Below are 23,942 nucleotides of genomic sequence, written 5' to 3'. Positions count from 1 at the left end.
AACTATTATGCTCAGACTATTTTGAGCTGACATGCTCTTTATAAATGATCCCTCCTTCCTTACATGCAATAGTAACTAGCTTAGATTTTCACTCCCATTTCTCCTCTTTCTCCTGATTTCACCCCAGTGTGGCTCGTGGGCCAAATACCAAGCTATAGATCATTGATATTAACAAGCCCAGCAGGTTTGTTGGTGATTTGTTTTTTGCCTTGTACAGATAAACACAATTAACATTTACTGTAAATCAACACAATTAATTAGCAACAGGGAAAATGTTGCTATTCAGCTGATTGCACAGGAAAAAAACCAATTATTTTATTCTCTGCGTCGTGTTGCCCCCAGCACACACACGGCTGCAGGCCCAGTCTGTGCATTCAGCTGAAGGAGCTGCGTGTTGGGGACATGGCCGATTGGCAAGTGCATCCTGGAGAGCGAGTGGGCATGGAGCTAAATGGTTGGGGCAGGTGACGCTGCTCTGCTTGCTATTTTTGTTTTCTATGTTGTTTATTATAAGAAAACCTTTCTAGTGCTTGTCTTAAATAGAGACGTAAATCTATGATCTGGCTCGCAGGACCCCACAGTGGGGACTCCTGGCTACCCGCCCCTTTTCCTGGTATGTTCCAGTTTCTCAGCCCATAGTTCATCTCCTCCCAGGTGCTCTGTAACTTGTCTATGCAGGATCTTGGTACATACTCTTTCCTACCAATGTTTTAACAGCTTTATTGAGATGTGATTCACATACCATATAACTTATTCATTTAAAATGTACACTTTGATAGTTTTAAGTATGTTTGTGGAGTTGTGTATCCATCACCACAATCAATTCTAGGACATTTTTACCACCCCTAAGAAACTCCTCTAACACATAACCACTATCACCAATTCTCCCATCCTCCCCAGAACCCAGCCCCAACCTATGTTTGTCTCCATAAATTTGCCTATTGTGAACATTTCATAGGCATGTAAACATACAAAGGGTCCTTTGTGCCTGGCTTCTTTCACTTAACATAAGGTTTTAAGGTTTATTAATGCTGCTATATGAAATAATATTCCATCCTGTGGATATACCACATTTTATTTATCCATTTATCAATTGATAGACATCTGGGTTGTTCCACTTTGGGGGTGCCGTGAACCTTTGTGTGCAGAAAAATGTTATCATTTCTCTTGGGTATGGATCTCGAAGAGGAATTGCTGGGTCATCCGGCAACTCTGTGTTTCACTATCTGGAAGCCTGCCAGACTGTTTTCCACAATAGCTGCACCATTTTCACTTCCACCTGCTGAATTTGCTTGAAAATTCCCATTTTTCCACTAAAACATGTTATTCCAACCATATCTTGTTATTCCACTCTAATCTCACTAACACGTTCATTCCAATTTTACAATCATTTTTAATATAGCCGTCCTAGTGGGGGTGAAGTCGCATTTCATTGTGCTATTATCCCCAGCATCTGAATAATTTCTACTCACTTTTCAAGCTGTGGCTGAAAAATCAGTTCAGTAGGGAATTTTGTCTTGACCACCCCCCTTCACTAGCCAAGGACCCCTTCCAGAAAACCTTTCTTTTCCCTCTAAACGTAAAGTTAACGTGGGCAGGGACCATCCCATCTCATGTTTGTTTTCCACTCACTCTCAACCCAGCCTCTGGCCGTGGTGTGAGCTATAGATCTGCTTGTTAAACATTTGTTGAATGAATGACATATTACAAAATAATGAGGAAAAAAGTGTACATTATCTGCAAATCGCCTATATCAGAATAACTGGCATGATTACTTTTTATTTTATTGATTTATTATTTATTTGTCTTTATTGTTGAAAGTATTACAGATGCTGCCCCCTTTTTCCCCCATTGACCCCCTCCTCCCCAAATAATGACTTTTTAAATCAATTTCATTTTTCCTTCATGCGGCCTTCCCACAGACCAAACTATTGAGAAATTTGTTACTGTCTCTGGCAAGGGGAGGGGTGGGGTTCTACAATGAAACCATGATGAATGCTCCTGCTTTCCTGAAGGTGTACCCCTTTCTGTTTGGTAAGAAACAGGGGGAGGCGCAGTAACATAAGCAAGGTCAAGTGCACTGTGTAACAACAGTCCTCGCTCAAGTTAAGCAGTCAATCCAAAGAACAGGTTTCTGAGACGGGGAACTTGGGAGGACTGGGCTGTTCTGCTCTGGGTATCAACTAGGCTGCTCCCTAGAGATGTCCATTCAATGGGTCTGGGACAAGGGCCTGGAATACATATTATTAACAAGGCCCTTAATGTTACTGATGCTAATGGTCCATGGGCTTCACTTTAAAAATAAAAAATAACATTCATCCCAGCTAATGTTCTCATTATTTAACAGAAACAGGTTAATACCCAAGTTAAAAAACAAACAAGCTCTGGAGTCTGACACAAATTTAAATCTCCAGCCCAATTTACTAGCCATGTATCTTAGAACAAATTATTTAATCTTTCTAAGCCCGTTTCTTTATCTGTAAAGGGGAAGAAGGCAATAAAGTATCTACATTCTCACAGTTGCCATGAAATTAAGTTAATGACTGTAGATAAAACACAGTATTTGACACACATGAAGTGCTACAATGTTGTTTGCTATTGTTGTTAATATTTTATCACTGTATTATTTCTAAATTGTAAAAGAATGCATAATAAATCTTTTTTTAAAGGGCTCGAGTTTGCTTAGTAAGAAAAACACTTCCTAAGCGTAAGTTAGGAATTTAGAAGGGTCATCAGTGATACAAAAGTATCATTATTACTGTTGTAGATAAATTTCCAAATCGTCCTTAGTTTACTGATATCGTTAAACCTCATTTATGTCTATTTCTGAGTGCCTCCCTAAATCAAGGAATAATTGTGTCACTTCTGAAGAAGCAGAATTTGGGGTCCTGTATCTAGTTACAGCTTACTATCTAGACCACACATATTCCTTAGGTGTCATTTACTGAGTAGGAAGTATTGTTCCCTCCCCTCAAAAAAATCTTATTTTTCTCTATTAAGTAATATATTGAGCCTGGATGCTGTCTTGATAGAACTTACTGTCTAAAACAGGAGTTCTAAAAGGTTAGTCAAATTAGGATCTATCAGTTATCTTACAGAATCGAAAATGGTCACTCAGGCCCCGGCGGGACTGGCTCAGCAGTTAGAGTGTCGGCCGGTGGACCAGAGGGTCGCGGGTTTGACTCTCATTCAGGGGCAAGTACCTGCGCTGCACGTTCGATCCCCAGCCCCGGTCGAGGATGTGCAGGAGGCCATTGTCTCTGACCCTGACTCCCTTCCGCTCCACCTAAAAATGAATGAAAAATATCCTCCAGTGAGGATTAACAACAACAACAAAAATGTTCATTCATTTACCCAAGTCCTAACTAGTGCGAGGCCCACAGGTGTCAGGACTTTGGATACACAGAGAAGAAGGATATGAAAATCTCCATGATCATGGAGGGGACAGTGGAGACAGTACAGTCATTAAATCTGTTACCGAGATAGTGTGGCTGGTGATGAGTGCTCTGAATGACATTAAACAGGGTGGTGTGGTAGAAATGTCTAAGGAAGGGGACTACTTTAGATTAATGTTCATTCTTGAATGGCAAGAACAAGCCAGCCATGGGAAATATCAGGACGCAGAGAGATTTAGGAACAGGGAACAGTCAGGGAAAATACCCTGAGCCAAGAACATGATGTAAGACCTGGTGGGCCACGTGTAGGAGTTAGATTTTGAGTTAAGAGGAGAAAGCCCTGCAGAATTTAAGAAGGAGGATGTCCCAGTCTAATACATCATTTTGGGTGCCCCGCCTCTCTTCCTCCCCTCTCTCCATCGACAGCTATGGTGAAACCCAGCAGCATGGTGTTTAACTGCAGTATTCACTTCCACGTTTGTGGTTAGATTCTCTGCCATTTCGTTAATGAACTTGCCTCCTGGCATGCCATGCCCTCCCGAATCACTGCCCACTTTGCTGGAGAATGTGTAGACTTGGCATCCACTTTCCTCTCGAAGCATTTTACAGAGTGTCTCCTTAACTCTGTGACCGTAGGTTGCACCAGGTGACCTTTGAGGTGCCCACCTGCGAGGGAAAGGAGCGGGAGAAGCTGGCACTGACTGGGGACTTCTCGTCGTCAGCAGAATTCTTTGTCACCGTCGCCGTGTTTGCCTTCCTCTACTCCTTGGCCGCCACTGTCGTTTACATTTTCTTCCAGAACAAGTATCGGGAAAACAACCGGGGTCCGTTCATTGTAAGTGGTTTGCTTTTTGCAACAACTTTTTTCTGTCCCCTCTAATTTTTTTCCCTAATATTTAAAGGGTGCCGGAGTTACCTGAGCCTTCAGGACAGGTATTTTAAAAGAACTCACATTCTTTTTCTTTTGTTAATCTTCACCCAAGGATATTTTTACATTGATTTTTAGAATAGAAGAGAGGGAGGAAGAGAGAAACATCGATGTGAGAGAGATACATCGATTAGTTGCCTCCTGCATGACCCCACCTGGGGCCAGGAATGGAACCTGCCCTTGACCGGGAATCGAACCCAAGACCCTTTGGTCCGTGGGCTGATGCTCTAACTTCTGAGCCAAACCAGCCAGGGCAGAAATCACATCCTTTTTCACCCAAATCTCTTGGATCTAAAATTAAAACATGATGTCTGTCGTTCTTTTGTGCTCCTCTGTCGGGTGTCACAAGATTTGCTAAAAACTCTTCTGAAATAAGTAAGTGGAATTCCGTAAGATGAAGGAAAGATAGTGAGGCTTGCTGCAGATTTATCTAATTCCAGCACCATGGAGGCAGTAACCATTTTTCTCACTGGTTATTTAGACAGTGCGACTTCTGCTTATTTGAATTGCATGTTCCCTCAGTATATGGCAGACTGGGCATAGAGCTGTTCAGTTTGAAAATGGAGTTCTCCATCTCTGAATCTCTCTCTCTCCCTCCCTCCCACCACCAACCCTTCCCTATTTGCCTTTTCGTGTATGATGGTTCAAGAATGCACATGCGTGGAACCGATACAGTCCAGCATATGCAAACAGGGGCATGTACACTGAGCAGGACACATGCCTCTCAGAGGGTTACATGGTCATGGATAATTTTAAGGAAATGAAATTTCTCAACCTTCACATGTACATTTACCTAAAATTTATCTTACTGAGAATGCCCTACATTAAAAAAACAGCTTGGTGTCTTCTTTCTTAATTACCTATTCCCATTTTATGACAGAGAAGCATCTTTCTTTTTTAAAAAATCCCAAATATTACTGCATGGCAGATTGCTAGGGTGCAAAACCTTTGAGGCACTAAAGGAAGGACCATGTGAAATACCAGTGGTGGTGTTGACAGAAGTGAGTGATTGTAATGCCTGGGTAATGTACTGTTTTGAATATAAGGAGGCTTCCAATATTTTTCTTTCAATAACAATGCAAGTCCAAAATCTACTTGTCAGCTGATAGATCATTAAAAATGATTTTTGGTGATTTGAGGCATGTAACTCAGATGGAATCAAATAAATTAATGAGATTGCTGAAACAAAATTTCATTTATTCTCATCTCATGTATGTGAGCAAGCATTCTCAAGACACCAATAAAATGCAAAATGGGAATAAATTTATGCAGAATCACGTCTCATTCTAGACAGAAATAGTATTCATCCCCCCAAATATAAATTAATTGAAGTAAAATTAGCTGCATACATTTCTAATTTAAATTTAACTTTTTAGCCCTGGCCAGTTTTGCTCAGCGGTTAGAGCATCGACCTGCAGTCCAGAGAGACCCAGGTTTGGTTCCCGCTAAGGGCATGTACCTTGGTTGCAGTTTGTCCCCGGCCCCGTTTGGGTAGTGCGGGAGGCAGCCACTTGATGTGTCCCTTTCCCGTCGATGTTTCTCTCTCTCTGTCTTCCTCTCTCTCTCTCCCACTCTATCTGAACAAAAAAACAAAAAATGTCCTCAGGTGAGGATAAAATAAATAAATAAATAAATTCGACTTTTGAAATTTAAAATTATGCATTAAATGTATAATACATGTGTTGTTTTGGATATGCATAATTCATAATATTTGTAATGATCACCCAACCCAAAAGAAAATTTTGATACTTAAAACATTAGGGTCACTGGTAAATTAAAATTCAAGTAAATTTATATACATATTTTTGCTATAAAGAAATATACTCAGATGATTGATAAAATGCCCTTCATATAAAAAATATTATATTAGGCTATAGCTGTGTGAAGGAAGTATAATGGAAATTAAAGTTCAAAGAGAACAAAACATGTAAAACTTTCAGCTGTCACACAGGAAGCTGTTCATTGATTTTTTAGTAGATAATAGAGAATATCAAGTAACTATTCCATTAGATTTATTTTTAAATGGATGCGATGGGTATATTTTCAAATATCAATGCTTATAATATGCCAGAAATTATACTCTATACAACTATTTAGACTTATAATAAAATAAATTGGCCCTGGCGGGTTTGGCTGAGCCGGCAGAGCGTGGGCCTGCGTCCGGAGAGAACCCTACTGGCCCACTGAAGTCTCTAATGATGAGGACTTGATAAACACCCACTGCATTTCCGTGGCTCCCTGTCACGGCCGGTGTGGCTTAAATCAACTGCTCTGGGGTTAAGGAGAGTCCACATCCACCTTCAGATCCAGTGGACAGAAGGGAGCTGTGTCGTTCACACGGCGGGTCCCACTCGGGACGCGGTGGCCGCAGGCACGCTGCAGGCCGGGAAGTGCCAGCCCACGCGGGAAGTGCCGGCCCACGCGGGAAGTGCCGGCCCACGCGGGAAGTGCGGGCCCACGCGGGAAGTGCCGGCCCACTGCGGGAAGTGCCGGCCCACGCGGGGAAGTGCCGGCCCACGCCGCTGGGAAGTGCCGGCCCACGCGGGAAGTGCCGGCCCACGCGGGGAAGTGCCGGCCCACGCCGCTGGGAAGTGCCGGCCCACGCGGGAAGTGCCGGCCCACGCGGGAAGTGCCGGCCCACTGCGGGAAGTGCCGGCCCACGCGGGAAGTGCCGGCCCACGCGGGAAGTGCCGGCCCACGCCGCCGGGAAGTGCCGGCCCACGCGGGGAAGTGCCGGCCCACGCCGAGAAGTGCCGGCCCACGCCGGCGGGAAGTGCCGGCCCACGCGGGAAGTGCCGGCCCACTCGGGAAGTGCCGGCCCACGCTGGCACGCAGGGCGGGGCTCACGTCGCCTCACGCCCAGTGCTTTCCACATGCGGTCCTGTTTCCATCAGCCTCCGCAGTCCTGCCAGCCGGGGCAGCTGAGAATCGGCGGCTCTGCGGGTCCCACGGAACTGGTCCCCGGGCACAGGTGCTGGAGAGTGGCCCGGGAGAGGACCCAGGCCGCCTGTGCCCAGAGGCCCAGTGAATGGCGGCGGGCTCAGACTCAGGCTAACGACCTAAGGGCGGCGACCACTCCAGGGCCTGGATTCCAATGCCCTGCACGACCTGCTCTGTAACCGCTGGAAGCCTGTACTGCATCTGTGGAAGGAAGTTAATCCACAGGGCTGCTGGCAGCAAAGGAAGGGTGAGTGCCTGCACAGCTCTTGGCACCCGGAAGGGCACAGAGGGTGATACATTCATGGAATGTGATTGTAACACTGTTGTTGTCATTAACTTGCATTACTCTCCGCCCGTTCCTGGGGAGTACCTTAGTCCCGCACGGGTGCATGGCAGCCACCTTCCTCTAATTGACTGCAGGCCTCAGCCTTGTACTTTTCCGGTCCCTCCACCCCCGGCACCGGCTCCCTCAGGTCCCCCAAGGATAGAGCTTGACTCAGAACTCCTTCTAAGGTCCCACTGGTTAGGGTGAGCATCCAATTAACCTTTCTGTTCCGGAAGCCCCTCTCGATGAAATCACTGGAAGGTGGATTTTTAAGTCCCCAGGACAGAACAAAGCTCCTGGTTTTCAAGTGCAGGCTAAGAGGATCTCTAAGGGAGGAGAACAGGGGCAGGCACAGCGATGGACGTCAAAGGATTGCCTGCTAATTTCCAGCTAGCAGCGCTTGCTTGCTTGGCTGTGATCAGAGGTGGAAATCAGATCTGCCATCTCTGAGCTTTTCGTAAATTGCTGAAGAATCTCTCCCTTTCCTCTCCCCTTCCATCTCCCTCTCAACTCCTCCTGCCCCTCCCCTCCCCTCCCCGCCCCTCCCCTCCCCTCCTCTCCTCTCCTCTCCTTTCCTGTCTCCTCTCTCTCTGTTTCATCCTGTCACTTTTACTTCATGTCTAAGTATATTTTATTTTATTAGGTAATAAGTATGTTTCCATAAGCCAAGAAACATGTAGATATTGGTGAATTAACAATTATGCCTCTGCTACACAAGATCTGCTAGAAGTATGGAGAGATGGGCTTTGGCAATCTAGAGAAGAAAACATACCTTGTAGAAGCCAGGGCACCCCCTCCCCAGGTCCAGTACACTCAGGTTCCAGTGGCTGGCGAGAGGGTGAGTGCAGGAGACTGGATTTGAAGTTCTTCCCAGTACAGTGTATCTGATGCTAAAAATAATCACATCATTTAAAACCCCCAAAATATATATCTTGTTAGTCATAGGCATGCCTGTCAGAATCTGACACTCCACTTGTGACGTGGTGTGCGTGTGTGTGTGTGTGTGTGTTTCCACATTTTATCAGATTTTACATCCTCAGCCCTTCTCCAGCTTCTTTATGTTTAGCAGATTCTTTTTATTTTTAATTATTATTGAATTTATTGGAGTGACAATGGTTAACAAAATTATATATGTTTCCGGTGTATAATTCTATAATATATCATCTGTATATTGTATTGCGTGTTCACTACCCAAAATCAATCTCCTTCCATCACCATTTATCCCCCCTTTACCCTTTTATATCCCCTACACCACCCCCCTTTCCCTCTGGTAATCACCATACTGTTGTCTGTGGTTAGGAGTTATCTTTGTTTTTTGCTTAATCCCTTTACCTTTTTCACCCAGCCCTAAAACCTCCCTCTTCTTGACAGCTGTCAGTCTGTTCTATATATATGAGTTTGTTTCTATTTTGTTTGTTTATTTTGTTCATTGGGTTTCATATATAAGTAAAACCATATGGTATTTGTCTTTCTCTGACTGATTTATTTTACTTAGCATAATATTCTGCAGGTCTATCCATGTTGTCGAAAAAGGTAAGATTTTCTTCTTTTTTACAGTCGTATAGTATTCCTCTGTGTAAATGTACCTCAGCTTTTTTATCTACTCATCTACTGATGGACACTTGGGCTGCTTCCAACTCTTGGCTATTGTAAATAATGCTGCTGTGAACATAGGGGTGCATATATTGTTTTGAAGTAATGTTCCGGGTTTCTTTGGATATATTCCCAGAAGTGGAATTGCTGGGTTACTGGAAACCATAAATATCCTAGAACAAAACATAGGCAGTGACATCTTAAACATTTCATATAGCAATATTCTTTCTCAGGCAAGGGAAACAAAAGAAAAAAAATAAACAAATGGTGTTGCATCAAACTAAAATATTTCTGCTCAGCAAAGGACACCATCAACAAAATGAAAAGACAGCCCACTAAATGGAAGAACATATTTGCTGATACATCTGATAAGAGCTTAATATCCAAAAATTATAAGGAACTTATAAAACTCAATACCAAAAAACAAACAATCCAAGTAAGAAATGGGCAAAGGACCTGAATAGACAATTTTCCAAAGAGAACAAAGATGGCCAGTAGACATATGAAAGGATGCTCATTGCCAATAATCACCAGAGAAATGCAAATTAAAACCACAATTAGATATCACCTCACACCTGTCAGAATGGCTATCATCAATCAATCAACAAACAACAAGTGTTGACAAAGATATGGACAAAAAGGAACCCTCGTGTACAGTTGGTGGAAATGCAGATTGGTGCAGCCACTGTGGAAAGCAATATAGAGTTGCCTCCAAACATTAAAAATGGAACTGCCTTATTTGAGATCTTTCTTGTTGCTTGAGGTAGGCCTGTGACGTATGAATTTCCCTCTTAGGACTGCTTTCACTGTGTCCCGTAGGTTTGGGATTGCTATTTTCATTTGTTTCAAGGTATTTTTTTATTTCTTCCTTGATCTCATTGTTAACCCATTCATTGTTTAGTAACATGTTATGTAGCCTCCATGTCTTTGTGTGTCTTTTCAAGGTTTTTTGGTGTGTGATTGATTTCTAATTTCATCCATTATGGTCAGAGAAGATGTTTAATATGATTTCAATTTTCGTAAATTTATTGAGACTTGTTTTGTGTCCTCTCATGTGGTGTATCCTAGAAAATGTTCCATGTGCTCTTGGAAAGTATATATTTTGCTGCTTTGGCACTGAGGACACACAGCGAAATGTGACCTGGCTCGTGGTACCTGCTTTATCCCCATTACCCTTGAGGGCAAAATCTGTCACGGGGAGACAGTAGTGACCAATGCTTAAGAGTTCCGCTTCTGTATCCAGACTGCCTGGGCCCAAATCTGGGTACCACTATATATCATCTGTGTGACCTTGGACAGGGTATGGAACTTCTCTGCGCTTCCACTTTTGGGGGAGGGAGGTTGCCTGTGAAATAGAAAGAATGATGGTTACTAACAGACGTGTTGGTCGGATGGGATGATATCCCACCTAAAGCAGAGCAGCACCAGGTACACAGCAGGTGCTCATTAATTTGAGCCATTATTTTCATCAGCCTGATTTTATTATCCACCCTGGTGTTCATACTGCTTTTCATGTAGCTGGTACCTATTCGTCCCAATGAGCTGGCTGGCGGAAAAACACGTGGACAAGTACAAACCCCACTGACTTTCTCACCTTTAGAACTGCTTTGGAGAGCTCCTGGTGGCACGGTGAACAGCAAACACCTTTCTTATTATTTTTTATTCTTTGAGCCTCCAAATTCAGCATAAGCTGTTGTCATTACATACAAATGCAGTCAGTCCCACAGTGTCCCCTCCCTCGGTTTCCTCCCTTCATCTCCTCCCTTAGCATCCTGGGGCTCGAATCTATACTTTAGAGGAGGAGGGAAATAAACACAGCTTCATTGAATTAACCAGGCTCCAGAGATCAGGAACTTGAGTCCCTTGTCAACCGGAAAATCTGGAAATAGCAGGAGAGTGTGAAGAGCACATTGTGTAACAGGAAGAAACTGGAAACGTGATTGTTTGGAAGCATCCAACTGAGAAACTGGGTCAGACGTTCACCCTCCTCCTATGAGGTTTTGAAAGTGGTGAGATATTTTCCACTTCACTTCCCCTCCCGTGATGGCGAAAACACCCTCACTGTGTGCTAAGCTTACGTCCCTGATCTCAGAACAAGCAGACGCCCCCACCTGCAGCTTCGGGCTGGCGGGGCCGCAGCAGTCTGAGCATGAGTTGCTCTAAAACCCCCGGAGCATTAAAATTTCAAATCCTGGGCAGAAGTCCAGAGCCTGGATTATTTGCATTCCCTTAGCCCATTCTCTCAGCTGGCATCTTCATGTTCATGGCTTGTCAGCAAGACCAGACCAAGGCTACAGAGCCACACAGGGAAGTGCTTCGGGATTTGCCCAGGGGGCATGGAGGATGTGACACTAGAAAAACTGCCTTGGATCCTTCATGAAGGACATGGTTTCTGGAAAAACCTCAGAGCTTGGCCAACCAGTGGTCTCCCCTTCCCTCAACCACTTACCTCTGAGACCTGCAACTTTGAATCCGCCTCCACAAGGTTCTCAAATGTCTAAGACACATCAAAGCAATCCCTGTGCTCTCTCAAGAGATCAGCAGCCAGACTTGCCGTGGGTTTTACTGAGGCCTAGCAGTCCGCTGGCAAACTGATAGCCACACCTACAGGCAGAAAAGTATGCAGATAATGACAACCTAGAAATTAAAAGGCAAAAAAGATATTAGAGTGGAAGACGGACTCAGGAATGTTTCAGTTGCGGCTCGGAGAGAGAGCTGCCGGGTCGTTGTTTCGGCTGCCGTTTACTTTCAGGTGCTTTCCACAGGCCAGAGAACAAATAAAATAACAGCAACTTTGTTTAACTTTCCCAACACCTTTAAGGCAGGTACTCCTGTGCCCATTTTACAGATGGTGAGTCAGATTTACAGAGACGGGACCTGTCGGGGATGCACAGTGACTAAGCCCCAGAGATGCGCTCTCCCCTCTGTGCTGCCCTGAATCGTTACCTGGAAGGAGGAAAATGAAATCCGACGATGTCCATGCTGGAGCTGAAAGTCAAGTCAGTAAGACCAGACAAAGACATAGCACAAGACAGAAACACGAAAGAAGCGTGTTTATTATTACCAGCATAGACCCCTCATGTAGGAATCGACAAGGAAGAGCCTGTGTTGTTGGCTTGCGTGGTCAGAGAAAGTTTGTGGAGTCCAGGAGAATTGACAAAGAATAGAAACTAGCTGGCTGGAAAGGAGAGCTTTTGGACCAGGGAACTGTCTTAAACATGAATGGGGGCTAGTATAATAGTGGACACTTTTTCACCTGCTGGCTTCCCGCTCTGGGATAACCAGCCCTCTCTCACTCATAGTCCTGCTGGATTGTCATTCCTCACTCAGTAACGTAAGAGGTCAGGTGACTCTAGCCAGGAGATCAGTCTCTGCTGGGAATTATCTGTGGAGTGAAGTTCCTTCTCTGGAATTGCTAGGCTGGGAAGAGGTGAGTCTCATTGGTGGCTACACTGCACACCGTGTGGAAGGAGTCTGTAAATAATAAAGCTGAGCGGAGATGCACAGGTCCTAGCTATGGAGAGAAAAAATGGTGAGGAGGACACACACCTGGATGTGGCCTTACCTGAAGCCACACACACTCTAGACTTTCTGGTTACATGAGCTACTGAAATGTCCCTTTGTGCTGCTTGTTTGATTGGGGTTTCTAATGCTTGCTAAATGGAATGAGCTTCATCTATACTTAATCTCTACCTCCTCGTAAAAAAGTTATAAGAACCCATATATCAAAAGGTAATTATTGAGATTAAATAACAATTCTCAAGTATGGCTGTTGTTAGGTACTAAGTACCTAGTAGATCCTTAATAACAGTGTTTTTATTTATTCATAAGACCAAGAAAGAATGAGATAAAATGACTCTGGTAGTACTTTTATATTTGTTATTATTTAACTCTAGTTTTTTCTTTTTTATTGAATTTATTAGGGTGACATTGGTTAATACAGTTATATAGGTTCCAGGTGTACAATTCCATAACACATTGTCTGTATATTGTACTGTGTGTTCACGGCCCCAAGTGAAGTCTCCTCCTCAACATTTATCTTCTCTTTACCCACTTCTACCTCCCCTCACCACCCCTTCTTCCTCTGGTAATCACCATACTATTATCTGTCTGTGAAGTTTTTCTGGTTTGCTTTTTGTGTTTTGTTTTTGTTTTCTTAATCCCTTAACTGTAGTTTTTTCCATTTGTAATGGCCACATAATATTCCATTATAGTGAGATAACATGAACTATTTGGTCAATTTCTTATTGTTGGACTTTGAATTTTTCATGGCTTTGAATGTTTCTCTCTCTTAAACAATGTTATGATCAGCCTTACACTTTATTCTTGGCACACATTTAGTTTTATTTTTTATTGAGTTTATTGGGCTGACACTGGTTTGCAAAACATACAGGTTTCAAGTGTACAACTCAGCAAAACAATACCCGCACAACTGCACCCCAAGCAAAGTCTCCAGTCTCCCTTTGCCCACCTCCCCCAGCCTCTCACCCCCTTTCCCTCTGGCTATCACCACACTGTGGTCTGTTGACATGTGTTAAATCATTTCTTTAAGATAACAACCCAGAAATTGATTGTCTTCCAGATTTTTAAAGCAGAAAATTTGTTTTTAAATCCATATAAAAACAAATCCCTAACAGATCACCTCTAATCTGAGTACATATTTGGATTTCCAGTTTTGACCCTATCCTAGACCCAGCAAGCAGTCCTGTGCTACTGGAGAAGAGACCCCCCAAACGATCTCTGAAGATTTTTCTTCCCAGAGAGGAAAAATAATTTTTTTAAAATTTGTTATAAAAAGGCTGCCACTGAAACATTGGCTTTGAAACTTGAGATACTAAGGGAAATCAAAAATTCAATCAGGCCATGTGCAAGTATGCGGAAGCTCTGGCTTTCCTCGCCAGCGAGAAATTCCCAGGACGGGCATTGACCTGCGTGGTGGCGAAAGCTTCGCCCCGGGCTGGGCTCTGCATACCCCTGGATTTGGCAGTATCCTTTCTCTCTGAGGCTCAGTAAGTGAAGTTCAAGACCTTTAACTGCTCCTCTGGGCACAAACAGAAGAAGAAAAACATACAAAAATTCCATGTGATGACTTTTTAAAATAATGAATGCTCCGTAAGTTTCAGCCTGGTTCGTCTCCAGAGCCTGCAGTTCTGTACGTGGCAAGCAAGTCAGCAGATGGTCGGGGAGCCTCGATGGTCAGTGGGCATCTTTGCCCAGCCTTGCCAGCTGCAGTCGGCCTCCCAAGAGCTTCTGCATGCATCGGGCAGCGCCTTTCAAACCCCAGTTCAACTATATCCCACAGCCTTTCCTAGCTTTTTTTTCCTTTCTTCCTTTCTTTCTTGCCTTCTTTCTTTTTTTTATTTTTTTTTCAAGTTTTATATGAATTTTTATTTATTTTTTTATTACAGATATTTTACCTTTTTACCCCATTGGCACCCCCCACCCCACCCCACCTCCGCCCCGTCCCCGGCTTAGTTGTCCATGTCCATTGGTCATGCATACATGCATATAAGTTCTGTGGTTTATCTCTTCCCACCCCCAACCACCCATCCCCTCTTTGGAGGGATGTCAGTCTGTGCCCTACTTCCATGTGTCTGGGTCTACTGTATTCCTCAGACTGTTATGTTCAATATATTCCATATATAAGTGAGATCATGTGGTATTTGTCTTTTTCTGCTTGGCTTCTTTCACTTAGGATAATACTTTCCAGGTCCCTCCATGTCGTCTCAAAGGATAAGAGATCTTTCTTTCTTACCGCTGCATAGTACTCCATTGTGTATATGTACCACAGCTTTTTTATCCATTCGTCTACTGGTGGACACTTGGGCTGTTTCCAGATCTTGCCTTCTTTCTTTCTTGCCTTCTTTCTTTCTTTCTTTTGTTTCTTTTTTTACTTGTTCTGTAAATTGTTGATTCAGGATTGAAAAAAAACAGGACCCAGCTACATGGGATTATTGTCCCTGATTAGAAGATCTGACTGCTTGGGACCCTATTCTGGGCTTTATGACACCCTCCTGCCACAAGAATTGGCAAAGTTCTAGGGAACAGGCTGAGTGAGGGGCTGTGGAATGAACTGATTCATATTAGATCAAATTCATGGAAACTCTTGATGGAGTGATCGCCTACTTCCTGTCTTCTGTTCTGCCATCATCATAAATACAGCTGTATTTATGCCATTAGCCACCTCTGGTTTGTAGAAAAAAAGACTCACTCCTAAGTCCAGCATTCAAAGCCCTCCTAAGCCATGACCCTTCACCTACTCTCCAAAGCCATCTTTTAACCATTCCCTACACCTCATGTTTTAACCAAAACAAACGACTTACCATCCCCTGAACATGCTGCATACATTCCTAGTCTGCATAGTTACTGAGCACCTGCCCCCTGGAAGGGCTTCCTTCCCTCTCCCAACTCAGCCTCTCAAAATCTGACTCATCCTCAAAGGCTGTCTGCAATGCTATCTGTTCCACAACTGTCCACATCCTTACTTCTGAGGACATGCAAGTTCTCCCTCCTCAGATCTCTTCATTCCTGCTTTGTACTTTAGCCAGATGTGGTTCTTTCTGATTCTACCACCAAATGTTAAATATCGGAAGGGCAAAGACTTTTTCTAACACACTGTAATTCCCCAACGTGAAATTAATGACCTTCCAAGCTGGTCATCAAGGGTAGGATATGTATAAGCATTCACTGAACACACAGTTGTTGAGTTCCTACTGTGTGCCAGGAACTGGGTTAGCAAATGTATATTCCAAAAGAGACATAGGACTCCCCAAAATATAGAATATGCACTATCTAGAGCTAGATCTATAGATACTGGAGGTGTCCGTTGGCACTGCTACACTTTAAGCAACAGGACTTCAAAAATCCCAGTACATGTTATTGCTAAGAGAATTTCATCTCAGAAGAAACTGAGCTTGCTCTTTCAAAATGTTGGCTCCTAGTTCTTCTCAAATACTACCTACAACACACACTCTACAATGTGCAGGGGAGTCTGCCCAACCAAAGGTATGAGGTATGCCTTTTATGCACTTTGATCTGATCAATTATTTTGTAAGAGGGAAGTGGAATCAAAATATAGTACACACAGGATCTTTATAGACCTTGCTCCTCCTTGACAGTGTGAAATTTGCTTTAATTTATACCTTTCATTTAAAAAAGGTCTTTATAATTGTGTTTCATCAAGGTGAATTCAAATTTATAAACTTCTGAAGCATCATTTCAGCCACTGGTTACTGATGCTTATCTATTTCCTGGTTGTGGGATGTTATTTGGTAAAGGTGTAATCAGAACACTAAAGAATACTCTTGAATAAGAGCCATTCTCTTAAAGACTCAGTCATGAATTCCCTCCCTCCCCCACCCCCGCCCAGAGAGAAGTAGAAAACTGGTAATACTCTGTTTTCAAAATTCAGAGATTTCCAACTGCTTGTAAGATAAGAGAAACCTCTTTTCTACTATGCCTAATAAAATAAAGCTAATTCATGAAGACTTTTTACTCTTGCTGGTATCAAGTAATTTGATGATAGACTATATATGAATGGATTCCTGAGGTGAGTGGAAGATAAGTCAACTTATTTCTCTAAAACAAATGAAATTTTCTGGAAGAAAATATTTTCTGGCTGGACATATGACACACCCACATCTGTGGCCACAGGACAATACCACGTCCTCAGTTTTCTGGAAGTGTCAGTGTCCTGTACTGGTCGATGAACTTGAAAATGGGCTGGTTCTCTTATTTCTCAACAACCAGCACAAAGTAGAAAATAGCAGGAATTCATTAAGTGCTTATTAAATGAATGAACTCCTAGCTCCAGCGTGCATGCACATGCCTCGTAAACCATAATTCAGACTTTTAGTTTAAGCTGATCATACATATATCAAAGAAATCTTCACGCTACTATATGTCCACTTTCAGGTGTAATTCAACGTACAATCTTTCCAATTGATTCCTTCTACCTGTTGAACCAAATTGCTCTAACAGGCCTTCATTTTCATCATCATTCCACTTCTATTGATGCGGTTTTTGTATACTCTCTTAACTACCTCTTTTGCTATGAGATTATTTAAACTTTCCTCTTCTGTTTTAAGCATTGTTCTTGCAACAAAGCTTGGCCTGCTGACTCTGAGTGAGGCCTCACGGTAGGCATATTCGCCTAAGCCTGTATCTCTCCATCCTCTCTTGCTCTCTCATTTAATAGTTTCTCTCTCCAAAATGGAAACCCTTCCCCCAAAGCTCTTAAATTAAGGGGAAAGGTCAGAAATTAAATGTAATCTTATCATTCTTATTTAGAAATACAGAATCCTTACTGGTTTGTGAAAGTGGGAAATAGGAACTCATTTTTCCCATCTGAAACGGAACAGCAGCTAAGTAGAAGTGAAGGGACCGACTTGAATTAGAAAGGCTGTGTTACATCAGCCCAGATCGAAGCTGATTTTACTGCAGAAACTATGCGCTTGGAAAGGTGTAATTATAAAAACTCGATATCCTGGTGCCTTTATGCATATTCGCTTTATGAATTTGGACCTTTAGAAGCCTCCCAGGACTGCGTCCCCATATTTAATAAGTCTTGAGAATGAGGACTCCCTAACAGAATTAAATGAGGGAGGAGATTATTTTTGAAGCTTAGCAGCAACATGAAGACCACGCGGCCACTGTTCTGTTGGGATTTCTGTGCTTTAAGAGCTGCAAATGAAGGGGGTTTCGGGAGAGTCAGCAAGACCTATGGTTTGGCGATTAGGGGACAACTGATCCATTGGGGAAAATTATCTTGCTATTAATTGCAACATCTAAATAACATCACCGGGTCTCTGTGAAGTTGCTGGAAATACTTATCTTTGGGAAAAGGAGGGTGTTTCAGAGAAATGTCAGAAGATTCAGTAACCCACAGCCCGGGCTACCAGCTGGATCATGTTCCAGTTGATAAGTTGCTGTGATGGTCAACACACAACCAGCCAGGTGAGGGGAGAGCTGGGATGAGCTGAGACGGAGCAAGGCATCCCCCGTTCGTCCCACGTGGCTGCCAGCCTCAGAACTCGGCTCTGCGGGGCTTCATTGCACTTTAGGGAGTCTGTTCAAGAAGGAAGTCAGGACTGTTGAGAGGCTGATTTTTGAATGCCATTTCCCCACACCCCCAAAATAAAGCTTAATGCTGTGAAGCCCTCAATTCTATCAATCATTAAGGCTATACGGCTACTGATAAAATCATGGTGCTGTGAGCAGCTTTGAAATCGTTGCTTTCTTCACCCTCCATTTTGGCAGTAGAGGCCCAGAGACGTTGTCACTTGCCCAAAGTCACACAGCTTGTCACAGAAAGCTCCATTATCAGCCAGCACGTCCATGTCCATGAAGAAAAGCCAATGAGTGGATCGGCTCGTGTTGCAACCCTGCCCCCATTATTCCGTCTCTGGCTCAGGGCGGAGGCTGGATGAGTGTGTGGCCTGTGCTGTGCCTTTGCTTGTCCTCGTTTACATCGAAACAATAGCTGACCTAGGACAGGACACCGCCACAAAGCTGTGATAGATTTAACTCTATTTTGCAAAGAACATTTACTTCCAACAGGCACTAGGTTTCAAGCTCCCAGGTGGGTACATCAGTTGGTGAAGCCATTAGTTGAATGTCAGGGTTATTTTTCTTTTCCCCTCTTAGAATCTGAGCTCTTTTCTTTCCCTGCTGTGGATGATTAAATCTAAAATATTTATGCGGCTTTATAATAACTATTCAACATTTCATGTACCTGATATTTGCCAAAGTGCTTGACAGTCAGTGTTTATTAACATGAAAATAATTGCAAGGGAATCTGAACTGTGACATTTTGGGGTCAAGTCCTTTTGGGGCTATGTAAGGTGTTTCTGGGAACTATGTTGGGGTAGGTGATTCTGAGTAAAATTTATTGGCCAAATTCTGTCTATGGCCTCATACTTGAATGCCCCCCTAGTTTACTAGGTTCTGTTCCAAGAACCCTGAAGAACAGCATGGTATCATGCACTCCATTCCCTCATCACGCACGTACTAAGCATCAACCAGGGACTGAGGATGAAGAATTAACAAGACTCTGCCCAGATCTGAGTTTGGCGTTTCTGCCATGATGCCTTGGGTCTGGCCTTAATTAGGACTAGTGGTTGTCAATGATAGGGACCAGGAGAGACGGTGGGGATGGGGTGTGAATTGTGGCACTGTCGGAACAGTTTTGGTTGTCACTGCTGGAGGGGATATTATTGGCACCTAGTGGTAGAGTCCTGGAATGCCCCTAGACATTCTAGGTGCCCTGGATACCCTAACACGACAAAGAATTTTCCAATCCAAAACATCAGTAGTGCAGGTGTGGACGAACCCTGCTGTGAGCCTTGTTACTCTGGTGTAAGATTAGTTACACACCAGCCTGACCCGCCATATTGTAAGGTCTTTGCATGCAGAGACCATTTCTTACTTTCTGCTGTACCCTGGCATCTAACACATAATACAGAAGTCAGTACACAGTGTTGAATGAATGAATGAAGATTATAACCTCTCCCTCAGGGAGCCCATGATTTCAGGGGTGGAGATAGGTAAACAGGCAATTCAGGAATAAAATATGTCTGGTCTTCAAAGTACAGTAACATAAAAGCTATTTTGTGTGGCCTTATAATTTATCATTCAAATAGACACACTTTTGAAAATGAAAGTGAGCGCTTTCAAATAATGAAGGCAGGGCAGCTGGTGAAACCCAGCAACAGGCCTATCACACAAACCAGGACACGTTTCTGGTCATTCCTGGCTTCAGCCCACCCGTGACCGAGCACCCACCACAGCCAGGCGCCAGTGCTCAGTGGAATCCAGCACCACACCCAGGAGCTACGAGTTAGGCATCTGGAAGGTTGCACTGGGAGCTGGTGAAGTTTACATGGCATATCACAGCGTAAAACATTAATAAGAATAAATACATGAAACCTTGTTAGAGGCTTGTTCTTCATTCCAGGCTGCGTTTCACACACCCTCTGCTAAGTGCTCTGAGGTCTACAACTTCTCTACTGTTTCCTGAACCTCCGCCCACCAGCCTCTCCAGCCTCCTGGATTTTCCTTCTTCTGTGATTTCTCTGCTCCCTTTTTTATCGCAAAGATGTACACCGTCTTAGCTTGCTTATCCACACCCATTAGCTTTGCTTGGCCACCAAGGGGTCCTCTCTGCACCAGAACCAGTTAAAGATTGTAAATAAAAATAACCTTTGCAAGATATGGTTCCCACAGCTCGGAGCTACCCTGTGGAAAGGCAGGCCTAACTGCCTGGGATTGTGGGCAAAGTTTTGCAGAGCAAGTAATATTTAAACAGACTGTCAGTTTACTCAAAAGAAATTTAACCATCAAGCCCATAGAAACACAATGGAAGGTCTAGCCTTGTGGGTTTTTGGGGGGGGGTGGGGATTATCTTCAGCAGCAAGCACACTTTGTAGGGGTTCGGGAAGCTTTTGTGCAGAAACGCCCAGAAGTGAAATAAAGACTGGGAGTGTGGTTCTGAGTTCTCCAATCCTAGACTTTGAAAGAAAGACACTGAGGCTTCAAGTTAACATTATTTCCTTTTGTATTAAACTCTCTTTCAGTAAAAACCAATTGTTTATCATCTTTAGGGCAGTTATTGTGAAAAATCAATGCCTACTTCTTTATGATCCAAAGTGTCATGGTTTTATTAGGAGCAAGTATTAGTGAGAGTACAGTTACTATTTTTAATTTTAGGTAAAATAAGTTTCTTTATTCTGTAGTCCCATCTGACAGTGCTGCAGCCGAGAAACCCCCATGAGCCTGGAACCTCCGGCTCTTGCTGGACGAGGTGAGGTCCGCCTCGCCGCAGGACTCACGGCATCCGTCACCTGTGTGGAGAGGTGGTTTGTGAGTGCGACACCGAGCGAAGCTCTCAGGCTGGGGTCCTGCTGGCGTCTGACCGACTCTTCCAGCCGGCTTTCTGCGAGGACAAGGAACGCCAGCTGGCAATTTGTCGAAGGATAAGGAACTGGTGCTGATTTTAGAAAAGTCTTGGCCATTTCCCTCACCCAGAGTTATGAAGGGAATTCTCAGTTGGAATGACTTTCCAAGTTTCAAGAAGTAGCTGTGTGATTTCCTTAAAACTGGGCCCGCATTCCGCTTCCCACTGGTCAGGCCAGACCTGGGGGGCCACGCAGAGGCCTGTCTTCCTGCAGTCCCGGGAGCGTGTTCCCAGGACACAGGTGGGCCTCAGAAACCCGTGACCCTCTGACAGCCCGTTCCACACCCACTCTACCCCTAAATGCCTCCATTATTAACTAGTCAAACTGGTTGGACCCCTTTTTAAATCTCTGGTCTAAACTGTCCGGTGGCGAATGTTACCGAAGGCCCACGGGTGCGGAGTGTGCCATGGAAGGTGCGGTGGCAGACCTGGGCGCAGGCACTCTGAGACCACGGCACTGCGTCGACTCTCACGCTCGGCTGCAGGGAGGCTGTGAGCCGGGCAGCGGGCGGCTGGGGAGCGCAGTGCTGCCGTGCTGCCTGCCTGTCTGCGCTCCCATCCTAGAGGCTGAAACCTTCCCGAGTGAATTCAGCAAACAGTTATGGAGAAACCTTCGTTGGAAATGCTAGGCTCGGAGGCCCAGAGGGAGGGGAGGATGAAGAGTCCTAGCTGCATGGTTATGTGATTCACCGTGCCAAGGCCAGAAGACACGAAAAGCAAATAGGAAGAAAGAAGAAAGAAAGAAGCTTCTTCCAAGAGGAAGGAAGTCGAATAAGGGACCAGATGCAGAAGAAGAGAGACTGTGTGTCTGTGTATGTGTGAGTGTGTATGTGACTGTGTGTGCATGTGTGTATGTGTGTGTGAGGGTGAGTGTAATTTAAAGGTGAAGGACTTAGGAGATGAGGCTATTAAAGGTGGGAAGAGCCCTGGCCTGTGGGGCTCAGCGGTTAGAGCTTTGGCACATAAACCACAGTCTCGGATTCAATTCCTGGTCAAGGGCACGTACGTGCCTGGGTTGCAGGTTCAATCCTCGGCCCCAGGCAGGATCATGCGGGAGGTGATCAATGTGTCTTTCACATCGATGTTTTTGTCTCTCTCTTTCCCTTCCCCCTCCCACTCTATCTAACAATCAATGAAAAAATATCCTAGGGTGAGGATTAAAAAATTAATTAATTAATTTTAAAAAGGTGGGAAGAGCCTAATTGTGGAGCACAGGTTTATATTCTATAAAAAATTTCTGATGCTTGCCTCCACCTCAAAAAAAAAAAATTTCCAAGGCAGGATGAGTACTAAGATACTTAATTTATTCAACTGCAAGTTTTCAGTTGGAGAGGGGATTAGTAAACCTGTGCTTTAAAAAGTTTACAATGCCCAGCTGGTGTGGCTCAGTGCTTGAGCATCAACCTATGCATCAAGGGGTTGCTGGTTTGATTCCCAGGCAGGGCACATGCCCAGGTTTCAGCCTTAATCCCCAGTAGGGGGCATACAGGAAGCAGCCAGTTGATGTTAATGCTTTTCTCTCTCATCAGTGTTTCTCTCTCTCTCTCTCTAAAAAATCAATAAAAAAAAAACATTTTTAAAATAAATAAGTAAATAAATAAATAGTTTATGTTGCCCTGGCCGGGTGGCTCAGTTAGTTGAAGCATCATCCCATACACCAAAAGGTTGAGTGTTTGGTTCCTGGTCAGGGCATATACCTGGGTTGTGAGTTCAGTCTCACCACCACCAGCACCCCGCCACCCCGCATTCTGGCCCGCGCAGAAAAAAACTGATCAATGTTTCTCGCACATTGTTGCTTCTCTCCCTCTCTCTCTCTCTCTTCCTCCCTCTCTAAACATCAATGAAAACATATCCTTGAGGGGTGAGAATTAATTTTAAAAAATTTTAAATATAAACTTCATGGTAACTAAATAATTAGCTGGTAATAGCAGTAAAGGGGCTGATTAAGAGACTGTTGAAATAGTCTAAAGAGAGCAGTAAGCCCTGGCAGTTGTGGCTCAGTTGATTGACTCAACATCCCGTGCACTGAAAGGTCGCAGGTTCGATCCCAGTCAGGTTTCAGGTTCAATCTGGTCGAGGTGCATGCAGGAGGCAAACATCTCACATTGATGTTTCTATCTCTCTCCCTCTCCCTTCCTCTCTCTCTAAAATCAATAAGAACGTGTTTTTTAAAGAGAGAAAGAGCAGTAAGACTCTAATCATTACGCAAACCCTTTCACGAGCACTTACTATGAGCCAGGACGGAACCAAGTGCTTGCCGTGCAGTATCTGGTTCAGGCTCACAGAAAGCCACAGGAATCCTATGAGGTAAGTCTTTTTATTCCCATTTCAAACGAGGCCCCAGGTCAGCAGCACGGCTGGTGAGTGTGTGGCTGAGCCAGAAGTGAAATCAGATCTGTTGCCCCGGGATCTGGCCGGCCGTCAGCACTTGCGCTGCCCCACAGCACAGGCGCGGGGGGGGGGGGGGGGGGGGTAGGGAGGGCGCTCAGGCAGGCTGCAGTGGGACCTGGGAGTTGCCAGCCCAACGGCACCTGCAGATGCAGGAACTAGAGGGAGAGACAAGGACTTCCTTCCAATGTGGGTGAACTGGAGAAGCGTGGGGATAGCAGCAAAGACGCGGGGTGCAGATCGGGAATTTAGATAAGGCCACGCGTGTGTGAGAATGTGAGAAGAGGGCTGTGCCTTCAGAGACTGCCACGCTTTAGGGATAAGCAGGAGAGAGACTCTCGGGGGAACTCTGAAGAACTTACGGTGGTAGTTCGGACCATCACATCTTCCACCTGAAAGGTTTTAAACTGAACAAATGAG

General features: G+C 44.3%; 1 protein-coding gene across 2 annotated transcripts in view; it reads left to right on the top strand.

The window, feature by feature from the left end:
* The window catches only part of SYNPR (synaptoporin), a 292,925-nt gene that overhangs the window by 250,261 nt on the left and 18,722 nt on the right, over positions 1 to 23,942 (top strand). For both annotated transcript variants that reach the window (XM_036267541.1, XM_036267542.1), the window contains one exon: positions 4,032 to 4,230. In XM_036267541.1, coding sequence (XP_036123434.1) covers positions 4,032 to 4,230 — 199 coding nt within the window. The remainder of the gene's footprint in view (positions 1 to 4,031; positions 4,231 to 23,942) is intronic.

This window comes from Molossus molossus, unplaced genomic scaffold (assembly GCF_014108415.1).
Source record: "Molossus molossus isolate mMolMol1 unplaced genomic scaffold, mMolMol1.p scaffold_m16_p_18, whole genome shotgun sequence".
NCBI lineage: Eukaryota > Metazoa > Chordata > Mammalia > Chiroptera > Molossidae > Molossus > Molossus molossus.
Note: the sequence above shows the minus strand (reverse complement) of the source record. Positions and strands in the feature narration are given on the sequence as shown.